General features: G+C 40.7%; 1 protein-coding gene across 1 annotated transcript; it reads left to right on the top strand.

Annotated features, from left to right (window-relative positions):
• The first annotated feature begins 13,497 nt into the window (after positions 1-13,497).
• LOC138786440 (olfactory receptor 6B1-like) lies at positions 13,498-14,463 on the top strand. The gene has a single exon (XM_069963427.1). It carries the CDS (start codon positions 13,498-13,500, stop codon positions 14,461-14,463), a length of 966 nt encoding a protein of 321 aa, XP_069819528.1.
• The last annotated feature ends 2,693 nt before the right edge of the window (positions 14,464-17,156 follow it).

Below are 17,156 nucleotides of genomic sequence, written 5' to 3'. Positions count from 1 at the left end.
ATCTATATAGATCTATTGAAATAAATTATATTCTCAGAAAAAAAAAGAATTCACAATAAAATAAAAATTACCATAATGTTACAAAGGTTTAAACTTATAGCAAATCTTGTTTATTTGCAGTTGTATTGTATGCTACATTGTTTGTGATTATAATCACATTTCAGAGTCCGTTCACATGTACAGAATCTAATTTGATGCTGCAAAGTTGATGCTTTGTTCCATAATTCAGTTACATTGATATATGCAGCTTCATATGTGCGACATCAAATCTGCTGCAGATCCTGTGCGTGGGAATGGACCCTTATTTTATATTTTTGTATTATATGTTTATAATATTTATATTTTATTATATTTAGATTTCATTAGTTAACAAGTAGGAAGAAATCTCAACATGGATATAAAATGTTTAAAGTTATCCAGGTTTTATTTTCAGCCATACTCATAGTATGGTATGGTCCCATGTTTAACATAATGATTCTCAGCTATTGTATAGGATCTCCAACCTCCTGGACCCCAGTTGATCTTAAAGGGGTTATCCAGCGCTACAAAAACATGGCCACTCCCCCCCCCCCCCCCCCCCCCCCCCCTCTTGTCTCCAGTTCAGGTGTGGTTTGCAATTAAGCTCCATTTACTTCTATGGAACTGAATTTAAAACCCCGCCCAGTCTAGAGACAAGAGAGGGGGAAAAGAGGCCATGTTTTTGTAACGCTGGATAACCCCTTTAAGGGCTGGCTGTACAATGATTTGTGGAAGGCTCCATCCACTTGAACGGTGCAGCTCCTTGTACAGGTTGCACAGCAGGTTGCTGTGCAGGGAAAAGAGTAAAGGGGTTGTACTGCTTTAGAGGTACTGTGGCTCCTTTAGTCTCAGTGCTAGGGGGGATCCCAGAGGTTGGACACCACCAATCACAAAGTGATGGTATATCCATCAATATGCCATAACTTACCCTAATCACTAACCCTTTAAATGATGACAAACAAAAATAAATATGGGGAGGGGTTAAAATGATAGCTCTGTGAAAACCTGACAAGGTCCTTTGAAAAGTATTCTAGCTATAGTATGTCCCTCTTTGGATGTCCCACTAGGCTGTATCCAGAATGCATTGCAATTGTCAGTATACTACAGAATTGTGGCATTTTCTAAAACCCATCCCCTTGTACTAAAGAAATCAGCCCAGAAATCATAGCATGCTACTGATCTACATACAAGTACTGATCTATATCCCCAGTACTGATTTCAAACGTCACAGAATAGGTATTCTGTGTTATAGAAGTAAAACTATTGAATCCATTGTATTTGCCACATCAATTGTATATGCCACAGATTTGAGATGCAATGCAAAACAGAACTATTCCTCCAAGTGTAGAAATGACCTCACAACTGGAAAAAAAAATCAGATTCTGTAAAATGTTTCAGTCACTTTAACCCGGCTAATCATTAATTGTTTATGTTTAAGGAAAAAACTTCATCAAACAAACATTTATGCAGGAAATGAACAGGCATACTTACTACTTAGGTCAGCTTGAGACTAACACACAGAACACTAACTGCACAGCTTTGTGTAAAGAGCGTGGTCTACATGATCGAGATTTCCTGTTGTATTTCTACCAACTGCTGCAAAAAATAAGTAGTACTTGGTGGCCAGTGAATGACAACAGACCATATCATAGATGGCTTAAATACTATTGCAATCAACCTTTGGGAACAACGTACTGTACCTCCTAAAGCTGGAGGAATGCCAGTTAACTAATGGCGCTATTTTGGTTTCATTAAAAAGATTTTGTAATCTCAAGTATATTTTGAATACAATATAGTAAATAAAGTGCCACATTTATTCTACAAGCCAAATGTTAAGAGATTGTTCAAATCACTTGTAAGAAAGTGAAAACTATATTCTACCAGTTTGCAATATAATAGCAGCAGAAGAATACTTTATTATTTCTTTCCTCTTTTTCATCTATTTTGGTTGAGTGGGAGACGGCACAGTTACAGTAGGACACCAAGGCAGGCTGTAAAGTGACTGTACCACCAGGCCCAGGCTGAAGCACTGGAGGCGGGCCGACCCACCCCCAGTGGGAAGAAACCCCAGCCCCTCCATGATGTGACTCCATTAGAATCAATGGAACCCTTTCATAGAGAGGCAGGGGGATTCCTCCCACTAAGGGTGGTTCGGCCCGCCTCCAGTGCTTCAGCCTGGGCCTAATGGTACAGTCACTTTAAGGTTCCAGGGCACTTGGATCGGCGATGGGGGCGAATGTGGCCCCCCATGCGCAAATGCCTATATGGCGTCCTTTGAAGACAATTTTGTTTACAGTTATCCTGAGTTCCATCATGCTAAAATATGGCGTTGTTTCATCGACGACGTGTTTTGCGTATGGGAGGGGCCACCTGAAACCCTAACAGCTTTCATAGACTACCTAAATAGTGTCTGGAGTGAACTACAATTTACAGTGACATACAGTTCTACGACTGTCAGCTTCCTTGACACTCTGGTGAGCATTGGTAACGAGGGAAAGTTGGTGACTGATCTGTTCAAAAAGGCAACTGACAGAAACAGCCTTTTACACTTTGATAGTTCACACCCCTCGAGCATAAAAAAATCTATACCAAGATCCCAGTTCAAGAGAGTGCAACGTATAGTGAGTGACCCAGGGACACGGAAAATTAGACTAGATGAGATGGAAGAGAGATTTAGTGAACGGGGTTATCCTAGTCGCTTACTTAAAGAAACCAGAGCTGACTTAGACAGGACAACGACACCAAGGAATAGGATGGAACGTAGGATCCCCTTTGTAAGACAATTTCACCCGCTGGTACCTAGAGTATATAATGTGGTGAGAAAACATTGGCACATTTTAACCCTTTAAGGACAGAGCAAATTTCGATTTTTGCGTTTTCGGTTTTTCCTCCTTGTGCATAAAAGGCCATAGCACTTGCATTTTTCCACCTAGAGACCCACATGAGCCCTTATTTTTTGCGTCACTAATTGTACTTTGCAATGACAGGCTGAATTTTTGCATAAAGTACACTGCGAAACCAGAAAAAAATTCAAAGTGTGGTGAAATTGAAAAAAAAAAACGCATTTTGTTTATTTGGGGGAAATGTGTTTTTATGCCATTCGCCCTGGGGTAAAACTGACTTGTTATATATTTTCCTCAAGTCGTTACTATTAAAACGATATGTAACATGTATAACTTATATTGTATCTGATGGCCTGTAAAAAATTTAAACCATTGTCAACAAATATATGACACTTAAAACCACTCCATTCCCAGGCTTATAGCGCTTTTATCCTTTGGTCTATGGGGCTGTGTCAGGTGTCATTTTTTGCGCCATGATGTGTTCTTTCTATCGGTACCTTGATTGCGCATATACGACTTTTTGATCGCTTTTTATTACAATTTTTCTGAATTTGATGCGACCAAAAATGCGCAATTTTGCACTTTGGGATATTTTTGCGCTGACGCCATTTACCGTGCGAGATCAGGAATGTGATTAATTAATAGTTCGGGCGATTACGCACGCGGCGATAGCAAACATGTTTATTTATTTATTTACTTTTATTTATAACCTGGGAAAAGGGGGGTGATTCAGACTTTTATTAGGGGAGGGGGCTTTTTACTAATAATGACATTTTTTTTTTAACTTTTACACTTATACTAGAAGCCCCCCTGGGGGACTTCTAGTGTAAGTGCTTTGATCTCTCATTGATCAAAGCTGCATATCTATGCTGCAGAGATCCATGAGATAGGCACTCGATTACTTCCGGCTGCTGCAGCCGGAAGTAAACGAGTGCCGAGCCGGGGACGGCGCCATCTTGGAGCGGTCCCCGGCCGGCTTCATTTACGGAGATCGCTCCTCCGGGATAACATCCCGGAGGAGCGATCTCCCCACTAGACACCGGGGATGATGCTGCGTCTGGTAATCGGATGCAGCTGTCATGTTTGACAGCTGCATCTGATTACTGTATTAGCGGGCACGGCGATCGGACCGTGCCCGCTAATACCTACGGTCCCGGGCTACACGCGGCCCCAGGGACCAGCGCGGTTCAGAGCGGGGCCGCCCCGCGGCCCCGCTCTTAACTCCCTTACCGGCATCAGGGCGTAAATTTACGCCCAATGTCGTTAAGGGGTTAAGTAAGGCATACCCCCAAATAAGTTTCAGATACCACCCCTAATATGTAATAAGAGGACACCAAACCTGAGAAATAGTCTGGTACGGGCAGAGAGTAGCCAAGAAAAGAAGGAAACACAGATGTACTTCAGAAACAGACGGAATGGTACGTTTCCATATTTGAACTGCTCCCAATGCAGTAACGTCCAGAAGGGAAGCCAGGTGTTTCATTCTCCCACAGGGCGAGCTTTTGAGATTAGGGGCTACTTTACATGTATATCTAAGAATGTGATTTATGTACTAAAATGTCCGTGTGGATAAATGTACGTAGGGGAGACGATGCAGTCAGTAAGAGACAGAATAGGAAAGCATAAATCTACCATTCGTTGTGGAAACCCCTTGCTCCCTGTACCTTTTCATTTTAAAGAGAAAAATCATTCAATCTCACAACTACGGTTCCAGATTTTAGAACAGGTCCAGCTATCCAAAAGAGGGAGTGACCTGAAGAGGTTACTATTGCGCAGGGAAGCCTTTTGGATCCATACGTTACAAAAGTTAGAACCAAAGGGAATGAACAGAGAATATCAAATTCTACCGGTCCTGTGATTCACTATTCTAATTTTCTTTCTCTCTTTTATCTAGAACAACTGACTACACTTGAGGATCCGGGGGATGGAGAGTTCCTGGCCCTTCGGATTCCTTACATAGACTCGGAGACTCTGATGGGATACATAAGGATGGAATACCTAGAGCTCCTGATTAGATTCTTTATGATATGATATTATATTGTGAACAGTTTGCTGTTATAATAGAATTGCATGGGTAATTTAGTTATTGTTTACTTTTATATATAGAGAGAGATGTAGTGATTACATACAGAGATACAATTATGCATATATTAGGAGACATTGTGTCAGAATACGCTCATATTATGTTCACTACGGTAATCACGTGATGATGAACGTGAATACGTCTTGTTGTTTGAACTATAAATGTATAGCTAGCAAGAACTATGTTAGACAGTTGAAAAAGGCATGTAGCCGAAACGCGTCCTGTTATGATTTATTTTCATTGAAGATGCAATAAATACGACTATACAGTTGAATTGGTGAGTGCCGAGAAATTCTTTGATACTTCTCTAATAGAAGACTGTGATGCAGAGGCATAAGTATTTATAGGTATGTATATTTATACAACTTATAGAAAACAGTGCAAACCTAAGACATAACTTTAATTGTTGGTAATGTTTGCAAGTTTACCGATTACAAAAAAGTATGCAATAGGGTTGATACTCTTCGATGTGTTTTTAAGATAGAAAAAAGTTTACTAGAAAAGTAGTCCAAACTATGGAAAGTGCAGTTCAATGTTTCGAGTATAGTATTGGCAGTTCTGTGTAAGCAAAGACTTCAGAGGAGAAGGATTTAGTTGTAGTGATTTTTGAGAGCCTCAAAATGAGTCACCAGTGCAGCCAAGCAGTAAGGAAAGCAAATAGTATGTTGGGTTGTATAGCTAGAGGTATAACCAATAGGAAGAGGAAGATTGAGACCCCACTGTAAAGATTTCTAGTGAGACCACACCTGGAATACTGTGTCTAGTTCTGGAAACCTCAACTGCAAAAAGATATTGATAAAATAGAATGCGTCCAAAGACGGGCTAAAACAATGGTGGACGGTGTTAAAGGGTTAAAAACTAAACACAAGAACAAGGAGGCACAATCTGAGATAAGTTGGAAAAATCAGAAGCAACAGGGTAGTAGATAATTGGAACAAACTTCCAGCAAAAGTGGTAAGCCTCAGTTACAAGTCTCAAGGAGACCACCAAAACCACCATAATAATTGGCCCCTTCAGTCAATATCCAACTCAATTACAATTCTGATAATATGACCAAGGACATACCAAACACAGGTATCCTTCACAGACAGCTGTGTCGGGGAGTTACCCGTCTTCAGTTTGGAGAAGGATTCTGCCTAGGTGGGAGCAATACCTAGTAGATCATTAATCTCAGGGAGACCAGCCAAAGAAGGCTCTGCTGATATGACCAAGAAAATTCCAAAGCCAAGTATCCATCCACAGACAGCTGTTTCGTGTTGTTGCCCCTTATCAGCTTGGAGCAGGATTTTAGGTAGGTGGGAGCAATGTCAATAGACCAGTATGAAACACTGCTGTCAGGGAGACCAGCCAAAGCCTCCACATACCTTGTTCATATTGATGTTCCCCAAGGGGGAATGCACCTAGGATTTCGAGTCTGATGATATGACCAAGGATATATCAAAAACAGGTATCCTTCCACAGACAGCTGTTTCGTAGTGTTGTCCCTCTTCAGTGTGGAGCAGGATTCTGGCTAGGTGGGAGCAATACCTAGTAGATTAATATGGCAAACAGATCATTAATCTCAGGGAGACCAGCCAAAGAAGGCTCTGCTGACTTCTGGTTAAAGTGCTCAATACAGTGAAATCCTTAGTGCATTGCCCCTTGGGAAACATCAATTTACAAAAAGATCAGTGGAGCCTCAGTTACGAGTCTTAAGGAGACCACTAAGACCACCATATTAAGTGGCCCCTTCAGTCAAGATCCAACTTAATTATGAGTGATGATATGACCAAGAAAATACCAAAGCCAAGTATCCATCCAAAGATGGCTGTTTCTTTGTGTTGCCCCTCATCAACTTGGAGCAGGATTTTGGCTAGGTGGGAGCAATGCCAATAGACCAATGCGAAACACTGCTGACAGGAAGACCAGCCAAAGGCTCCACATACCTTGTTCATATTGATGTTTCCCAGAGGGCAATGCACCTAGGATTTCGCTGTATTGGACGCCTTAACCAGAAGCCAACAGTGTCTTCTTTGTCTGGTTTCCCTGAGATCAGTAGTCTATTTTATGTATTGGTCTACTAAACATGGCTCCCACCTAGCCAAAATCCTACTCCACACTGATGAGGGGCAACACTCCAAAAACAGATGTCTGTGGATGGATACCTGGCTTTGGTATTTCCTTGGTCATATCATCAGACTCGTCATTTAAATGTATATTGACTAAAGGGGACACTTAATATGGTGGTTTTGGTAGTCTCAGTACAGGAACCATCTGTTTGCTGGGTCCTTCCCTTGACATTTTTTCATATTTATTTTTCCCAACATTAATATGCAAAAATTCTAAGGACAAGTCACCTAGAATTTCACTGTATTAAGCGCATTAGCCAACAGCCAACAGTGTCTTCTTTGGCTGGTCTCCTTTAGATCAGTGATCTGTTTGCAGTATTGGCTGATGACTAGGTCAATTAGAGTGCACACAAAGTAGGTGAAAAGGGCTAGAACTATAGCCTGCATTAGCACTCTCTGAACCAGGGCAAGTTTTAGGGCAACCTACTGCACTTAGTAATTTTAACTGTTAGTGAAACAAAATGATATGTTTACAGTTAAAGGGGTGGTGTCATGAAAAAAAAATGGATCTTGTCTTATGTTAAATGAAAGATATTTCAAATTTACAAGATTTTTTAAAATGTATAATGGGAGAGATATGGAATTATTCCCCTTATGCCTGCTTTGTTTGATAACCCATTGAACTTGGTTAAACGGGTTATCCAGTGTTATAAAAGCATGGCAAACTGGAGACTATTGTCTCCATTATGGGTGGGGGTTTGCAACTCAGTTCCATTAAATTAAACAGATCTTGATTGCAAACCAAACCTGAACTGGAGAAAAGAGTCATGTCGTGTCTGGAAGTAAGTGATCATATTTTTCAAACAATAACTCATTTAAGGTCTGCCAGGCATTCACTATCTTGGGTCCCTCATGCTCAGTTCAATCACAGTCACAAAAGGCTGCTCCTTTTTCTTACCAACAAGGGCACCTATTGGGGGAAAATGTTTACTTGACACACCTGTCTTCCAACTAGAGCGACCAATGAGGACACCTATCTACATCTTCTCAACCTACCTAGACCCCCACACTCCAACTCTCTTACATACCCACTGTGCTGTTTGGGACACCAAAAGGAGCATTATTACTGTTTGGATGCTAAAGGTGCTGGAAAACCAGGGAATTTAGGATGTTTGTCTGTCAGGTTGGGCAGAGAAGAATCGTGGCTAGACTAAAAATAAATGGCATGGCTAGTTAAAGAAGAAAAAGGAAGACGTCACCTGAAAAGATGTCTCCTATGAGTCACTAGTGAAAGTCATGATAGTAGGACTGAGGAATCATTGGTAATAAATTTCTGTCTATTGGGTTATTTGTTCAGTATTAGTATGGAAGTAATACTTCAATACTGTATTATGGCTGTACATCAGTGGCTCCAAGCAACCAGAACAATGGGATTTCTCGAGCCTCCCTGACTATGACCACCTGTGTCGATGCAAGACCTAGACAGCTGTCAGGTTCTGCCCCACTTCTGGGTTTGGGTAGGTAAGCTATGGTTAAGTGAGTTTGGGGTTAAAGAGTGTTGGGTCTCAGCAGCCAACACTCACCCTGTATCATAAAAAAAAATAATCAAAAAATGAAACTAATAAAAAACACAGATTGTGGTGCAAAAAAATGATGCCCCAACCCGGCCTGTAGGTAAGGTGTGAATGAAAAAGCAAAAATGCAAAGATGAAAATTGTTGCGTTCATTAAGGCCAAAATCCACTGTGTCCTTAAAGGGTTAAAAACTTCAATAAAAAAAAAAATTAAGCATTATACAAAAAGCAAAAGCAAAACATTTGTGGCAAATAATGGTGCATATGTGTAATAAATATGCCGTAGTGGAAATGGCCTTGAATTATACAAATTATAGCAAAATATAGAAACAGGAGCAGAGATCAATTTTCTCTTGTTCAGCTTACATCTCTTACTTTTGTCACCAAAGTTATTAAAGGAACCTTAATTTTCATACAAAAGCTAATATTCTTGTTTTCTATAGGTGTAATGAATCCCAATTAGTTCCAATCTGTATAAAAATAACCATTACTCAATGATCATGGGATTTCTATCATCACTGACATAATCAGCCCAACCTTATTATAAGGCCAACTTTAGAGAAGGAGATGATCAGTATGAACCGTCGTTTACAAGAGGCAGGATCTGTACAAATCCTCATCAGGTTTACAATCTGTAATTTTGTGGTACAATTATTATCTTCCTGAGCTTTATTTTTAATGTAAAAAGGTAAAATTTCATTATTTGTTTTTCTCCAGTAACTCCAACCAAATTTTTTTAAACTCTTTGAAATATGTTATTTTATACTGTGATATTGCACAGGTTTATTGTTTCTATAAATATATAATATTTGTCCTTCAACATATTCAAAATAAAAAAAGAACTACTTTGTAAAATGGTAAACCTTAGCACAAACATATTTGGTTTCCACATTTTTGAACAGTAAAAAGTAATCTCACTACGTTGCTTTAATGAACCTAAAGCTAATATTTTCTATTTTAATATACTAGTATAACTTACACTTATATACACAATAACTTATGCTTACGGCATATGTTACTGAGTAACTTGAAAATAGTTTGTTGTTATTATATCTTACGTGCTGTACTGTAGGTGTTAGGCTAGTACTGTATCATTTCCATCTTTTGTTCAATCTTTTTTAACCAAAACCAGGAGCGGGTTGAAAAAACAGAAAAGCTATGTTGACACTATAAGGGAGATTTATCAAACTAGTGTAAAGTAGAATTATCTTAGTTGCCCCTAGCAACCAATCAGATTCCTTTCCAAACAACGGCCGGAACCAATTGACAGTTCACACACAGTGTGTCTGTCCTACGGCTGTAGTGTCACTAAATTGATTCTCAATAACACCCATACTATGGCTGAACCACAATGATTTTAACCCCTTAAGGTCAATGGCAATTTTCATTTTTGAGCTGTTGCTTTTTCCACTTTATGTTTAAAAGGCCATAGCACTTACATTCTTTCACCTAGAAACCCACATGGGCCCTTATTTTTTGCACCACTAATTGTACTTTGCAATGACAGGCTGAATTTTTGCATAAAGTACACTGCAAACCCAGAAAAAAATTCAATGTGTGGTGAAATTGAAGAAAAAAACGCATTTCTTTTATTTGGGGGGTATTTGTTTTTACGCCATTCGCCCTGGGGTAAATACTTAATATTTATTTATTTATTTACTTTTATTTATAAAATGAGAAAAGGGGGGTGATTTGGACTTTTATTGGGGGAGGGGATTTTGTATTTATAAAAACACTTTTTTTACCTTTTTTTTTTTTTACATTAACTGTAAGTCCCCCTGGGGGATTTGTATATACACAGCACTGATCTCTCATAGAGATCAATGCTGTGTATATACACAGCAAAGATCATTGTAATCGGTGATAGATTGCTATGGTCTGCTGCAGGCCACAGCAATCTATTGCTGAGCCGGGATCAGCGTCATCATGACGCTGAGCCCCGGCATGGGCAGAAGAAGGGGGGGGGATCCGACCCACTAGACACCAGGGAGATTATGAATGAAGCACTTCAATGCAGCTGTCAGGTTTGACAGCTGCATTGAAATGCTTAATTAGCCGGCGCGGCAACGGGACCCGCACTGGCTAATAGAGGCACTGCCCGGCTGCAGATTGCGGCACCATGACGTACCAGGTACGGCATGGGTCGCTAAGGGGTTAAAGTAATGTTCATCCAACTGATAAAGCAGTATCAGCTGGATGAACATGTAAAACAACAACCGTTGTTTGACACTGCCTACAACAGCCATGTCAAACAACAGATGTTGTTTTACCTAGTGTGAACATAGCCAAACTGTGCAAATCTTTATATGTTACATATAATTTTGCCCTGTCAGTTCCACTCCTGATCTTTTTTTTTAAAGACTGACAGAAATATTGTGTGTGAACGTTGCCTCAGGGTGAAAACATAGAGGCTGTCAACCACGTGCTGCCAGAATGCTGCAACCAATCAGTATATACTAAAAACAGATTATATTGCTTAGCCATTATTAACCCTTTCCTCATCAGCCATTTTTGGCATATTTGTAAATCCTCACTTACTAAAAGCCAAAACTCTTTTATTTTTCCATATAAAGAGCCATATTTGTTTTTTTGCGGGGCCAATAGTACTTTGTAAAGACACATTTCATTTAACAAAAAATAGTAAGTTCTTTGCATTCGATGCATTTTTGTTAGCACCTTTTTGCAAGTTTTTCCCATAATTTGTGCCGGGTTTTGTGTTTTTATTTTTCAAAGGATGCTTTGTTAATGTCAACTATAGATCTCAGTTTTAATAAATGAGTTGCACCTGCTTGCAATTTTGTGTTTGACATATGTTATTTATTATAACTTTTAAGGCTATGTTTACGCAACATCTTTTTTATGGCCATGTTTTTTGATGGCCTTCATTTTGAATCCAGATTCTGCAAATTACAGCCATCATTTTGCCTCAAAATGACGGCCGCCCAAAAAACAACATTTTAACCCTTTAAGGACATGGCCCATTTTCGTTTTTACGTTTTCGGTTTTTCCTCCTTGTGTTTAAAAGGTCATAGCACTTGCATTTTTCCACCTAGAAACCCACATGACCCCTTATTTTTTGCGTCACTAATTTTACTTTGCAATAACAGGCTGAATTTTTGCATAAAGTACACTGCGAAACCAGAAAAAAATTCGAAGTGTGGTGAAATTGAAAAAAAAAAAACGCATTTCTTTTATTTGGGGGAAATGTGTTTTTACGCCATTCACCCTGGGGTAAAACTGACTTGTTATGCATGTTCCTCAAGTCGTTATGATTAAAACGATATATAACATGTATAACTTATATTGTATCTGATGGCCTGTAAAAAATTCAAACCGTTGTTAACCAATATACGTTCCTTAAAATCGCTCCATTCCCAGGCTTATAGCGCTTTTATCCTTTGGTCTATGGGGCTGTGCGAGGTGTCATTTTTTGCGCCATGATTTGATCTTTCTATCGGTACCTTGATTGCCCATATAAGTCTTTTGGATCGCTTTTTATTACATTTTTTCTGGATTTGATGCGACCAAAAATGCGCAATTTTGCACTTTGGGATTTTTTTGCGCTGACGCCGTTTACCGTACGAGATCAGGAATGTGATTAATTAATAGTTCGGGCGATTACGCACGCGGCGATAGCAAACATGTTTATTTATTTATTTATTTGTTTACTTTTATTTAAAACCTGGGAAAAGGGGGGTGATTCAGACTTTTATTAGGGGAGGGGGCTTTTTACTATTAACAACACTTTTTTTTTTTTTTTACACATATACTAGAAGCCCCCATGGGGGACTTCTATTATATACACTGTGATCTCTCATTGAGATCTCTGCAGCATAGATATGCTGCAGAGATCCATGAGATCGGCACTCGTTTGCTTTCGGCTGCTGCAGCCGGAAGTAAACGAGTGCCGAGCCGAGGACGGCGCCATCTTGGACGCGTCCCCGGCCGGCATCAGTAACGGAGATCGCTCCTCCGGGACAAGGTCCCGGAGGAGCGATCTCCCCCACTAGACACCAGGGAAACGTTGCCTCCGGTAATCGGAGGCAGCTGTCAACTTTGACAGCTGCCTCCGATTAGCTAATTAGCGGGCACGGCGATCAGACCGTGCTCGCTAATAGCGGCGGTCCCGGGCTACACGCGGCACCCGGGATCGCGGCACTTCAAAGCGGGGCCGCCGCGCGGCCCCGCTTTGAAGTGCAAGTGAGGACATAGGACGTACCGGTACGTCCTATGTCCTTAAGAGGTTAAACATAGCCGGAGGCTTTTTATGCAAAATAATGTCCGTTAGTTGACAATGACAGACATCGATTATGTTCATGAACATTATTTACGGCTCTTGTTATCAAACAACAGCCATTATTTTGTCTAAAAGAACACAATGTGAACATAGCCTAAGGATGGTTTCACAAAGCTTTTCTTTGGGCAGTTTTGGTAGTTCATTCAAGAGGAATTTCCACAAATGGTAAAAATTGGTAGGCAGGCTGGGGTGGGTGAGAAAAAACAAACAAAAAAGTGAACTCACCCATCCCAGTGCCTCCGTTGCGCCGCTCCAGGGTCCCGTTCATTGTCGCTGGCTGTCACCTTCTGCAGGAAACCAGGTACATCATGTACCCTACTCCTGCAGTAGCAATATCACGGCCTGGTTGAGCAATTGCCTGCTCAGCCAGTCAGTGACTGAGGCGGTGTACTGTCCCAGTCACTGACTGGCTGGGCGGGTAATTTCTTACCTGAGGTTGTGACATTTTTTTTTTCATCCCCCACCCCCTCCTGCCTGCCATTTTTAACCGTTTGTGGGACTGCTCCCTTCAGTTTATTTTAACCTAAATTAGAAGTGGACTAAGCAGGAAAGGGAAGTATCAGTCCTTACGTTATACTTCCCAGTCCTTTTAAATCCACTTCCACATATTGTTTTCACAGGTACAATATCTCGAAATGGAGTATGAAAATAAAACTGAAATCACAGAATTTTTACTTCTCGGATTTCCTTCTTTACTTGAACTTCAGATAATCCTTTTTGTATTTTTTTTACTTGTTTACGTCCTGACAATATCTGAAAACATCATTATCGTTACCACCATAAAACTTCATCCCAAACTCCAGAAGCCTATGTATTTCTTCCTTAGCAACCTGGCATTCCTAGAGATGTGTTATGTCTCGGTCACTGTTCCCAATTTGTTAGTTCATGTCCTGACAGAGAGAAAGACCATCTCTTTTTCCGGTTGTATGACGCAGCTCTTCTTCTTCATTTCACTTATGTGCACAGAATGCGTTCTCTTAGCAGTAATGGCGTTTGACAGGTATGTCGCTGTTTGTCACCCATTACAATACGTTAGAATTATGAGCTATGAGCTCTGTGTTCAGTTAACTTTGTCTTCATGGGTGTCAGGATTTACAATCACCATTATAAAGATATATTTTATATCTAAACTATCATTTTGTGGTCCAAACATCATCAACCATTTCTTCTGTGACATTTCCCCGGTTCTTAATCTGGCATGTATAGACATGTCATTGGCTGAGCTGGTGGACTTCATCTTGGCACTGGTTATTCTTCTCATCCCATTACTGGTGACTGCCATTTCCTATATCTGTATCATTTACACCATTTTAAAAATATCATCCACAGAAGGAAGACAAAAGGCATTCTCCACGTGTGCCTCTCATCTAACGGTGGTCACCATATTTTTTTCAACGACGCTTTTTATTTATGCTCGGCCAAAAAAGGCCAAATCGGTGGATGCAAATAAGCTGATTTCTCTCTTGTATGCTGTTTTTACTCCTTTAATTAATCCATTTATTTACTGTCTCCGAAACAAAGAAATTTGGGACACCATAACTAAGTATTTGTGCCACAAAATACATTTCCCAGATATATTTTCGGTGTGTAATCACAAATAGGAAATATACATGGATGCACCTTAAAGTATTTACATTAGTGATCTGGACTTTGACCAATAAAAAATTAGTTAGCTGTGGCTGTTTAAAGGGGTATTCCACTCAGGTAAAATATATGTTAAATCATCCCTCTCCTGGGGATTAAGAATTCATTCCTTACATGTCATTACCTTTTCTGTCTCCTTCCCCCAGTCCTGAGCCTGTTGCTTTCTGTTGAAGAAAAATGTGTGTGAGTTTTTCACTCCATTCCCCCACCCCTCAAAAATAGCTCAGGTAAACAGTGTTGGGGGCTGGCTGTCATCTGCACTTTGCAATGCAGGAGAGTGCTGTGGCACAGGGCGCTGTATACAGATGTTGTGGAAGCTGATGGGCTCCCATGTTTTGGGGTAACTTTGTCATGGTGGTCCGGACAGATGGTCACTGCACTTTGGAGAAAGTGTAGGGTCAGACAGGGACAGTTTAGGGTCTAATTAGTACAGTTCTCTGCCAGGATTGTAGAGTAGCTACTTGAAACTTGGTAGTAAAATTCCCAGGCCTCTGTCTGTGGGCATGGCTAACTCCTCAAGATTCCCCAAGGGTGTGGAGTGTAGTCAGTAGGATACTTCGGCTCACAGCAACTTTGTCCTACTGAGGATAAGTCTCTCTTTCTTTAGGGGGTGACTGTCCTGACATTAAGAAGAATCCCAGGCATAGACAAGGGTTTACACAGCTCACGGTTACCCCACTTTTAAGGGTCTAGCACTGCATACTGTAGTCTCAGTCTCTCTTGAAGAAAATCAGTCTCAGTCCCCATCAAGGGCTCTGACCTAAGCCAGGCCCGCTTTGTCACTGCAGCAGGAACCTTTTACTTGTCTGTCTCCCACACCTGAATAGTGAACTAACTGCAAGACCCCCAAAAAACCCTCCTTTCAGAAACTACCTCTCTTTTATAGGGCTGACCGAGTCTAACTACTATTGGTGGGCGCGTGTCACAGGAAGAAAGGAAAAAGAGTACGTAAGAGGTTGGAAGGTCTGTACCTGTGATTGGTCAAAACATCAGATAGCTAAACATTTACTTACTGCAGCTGTGCACAGGGGGAAAGTGAGACACCTAGAGGCTGGAGTGGAAATCACAGCTCCCACTGACACCTGACAGATACTTTCACAAAGGTGGTAAAAAAAACTTAGTGAACCACCCATGCTGGGACACTACAAGAGTTAATCTAACCTTGACCTTACTGTGATTAACCCTCCTGGCCTCACAAAGTACAAAAACAGCCTTCCAGGGACACTGTTTATATAAGCCAAGAGAGGGAGAGACAGAGTAAATAGCTTACACAGAATTTTCTTATTCTTCAGCAGAAAGCAGCAGGCTCAGAACTGGGGGACGGAGACAGAAAAGGTAATGACATGTATGGAATGAATTGTAAGTCTTCAGGAGGGAGAATGATTTTACATGTATTTTACCTAAATGGAATACCCCTTTTATGGTGTGTGGGTACTATTTTTACGTATGCTATGGGAAAAATGTTTACTGAATCATGAATATTAGATGTTTGACACAGGGATGATACTATTGCTTAATTTACAGCTACTTGTCAGTTGTTGTCTTTTATATCATTTTTGTGGATGTTCTTCTCTCATCATTAACTGGGGAAGCAGCTCTAACAAATAAAATTGATTTATTTAAAAAAAAAATGCAGTACTATTGACATCAATACATTTACATTGCAAAGTACAATTCAATGATTTTTTTGAGATCTATAGTCATTGTTTCAACAAACAACCAACACCGCACTTATAGGAAAAACTCCAACTCCATACAATCCAGACTCCACAAATCCGTACAACAGTCCATCATATAGAAAAATGTGTGGCACAATCAATAGTAGTACATACTTCGCGATATTACCTCATCTCGCAGCGATTTCTGATTTCTTTCCTGATGACGTATCACTCTATTAAGAGGAAAACGCATACTCACAAGATTTCACAGACTCCGGCATGAGGAAGGGGGAGTCACATCCTCCGAAATGTCGCGGCGGGAGGCCGTAGTGTTTGGAGTGTGTACAACCATCCAGGGGGGCGACCACCTGCAGGCTGTGGGTGAGTGCCAGCTAGAAGCTCCTTATTCAATGGTAAGAAGCCAAAAACAGCTTAAGTACAGGAGTTATGCAATTTGTGTAACTCCAATGGACTTTAATGGGAGTTGCGCAAATTGCTAAACTCCTGTACTTTGGATTTTGCAGCTTCTCATTCACCTCAGACAGTCACAAACAAGCCAGAGGAGGTCCCCATGTTCCGTTCCCTCTCCAGCAGCATGCTGTACAGGTGCCAAGGGGTTAAGTAAGTATGTTGCAGGGGCCTGGCTTTTAGGGGGGCCTATATACTAGGGATACTTTCTACAAGGGAAAATCGGCTACTGGGGATGCTACTTACAGGGGAGGACCTGGCTAATGAGGATATTACCTACAGTGAGGGACCTGGTTAATGGGGAGAACACCTATGGGGGGACATGGCTAATGGGGGAAATTAGCTACAGGGGGACCTTTCTAACAAGGAAAACTACCTAGAAGAGGAACCTGGCTAATGGGGGAAATTAGCTACAAGGGCACCTGACTACTCAGGGAAATTACACATGGTAGAGACCTGGCTAATTGGGGAAATTACACATGGTAGAGACCTGGCTAATTGGGGAAATTACATACAGGAGGACC

Source organism: Dendropsophus ebraccatus, chromosome 3 (genome assembly GCF_027789765.1).
Source record: "Dendropsophus ebraccatus isolate aDenEbr1 chromosome 3, aDenEbr1.pat, whole genome shotgun sequence".
In the NCBI taxonomy this organism is placed as follows: domain Eukaryota; kingdom Metazoa; phylum Chordata; class Amphibia; order Anura; family Hylidae; genus Dendropsophus; species Dendropsophus ebraccatus.
Note: the sequence above shows the minus strand (reverse complement) of the source record. Positions and strands in the feature narration are given on the sequence as shown.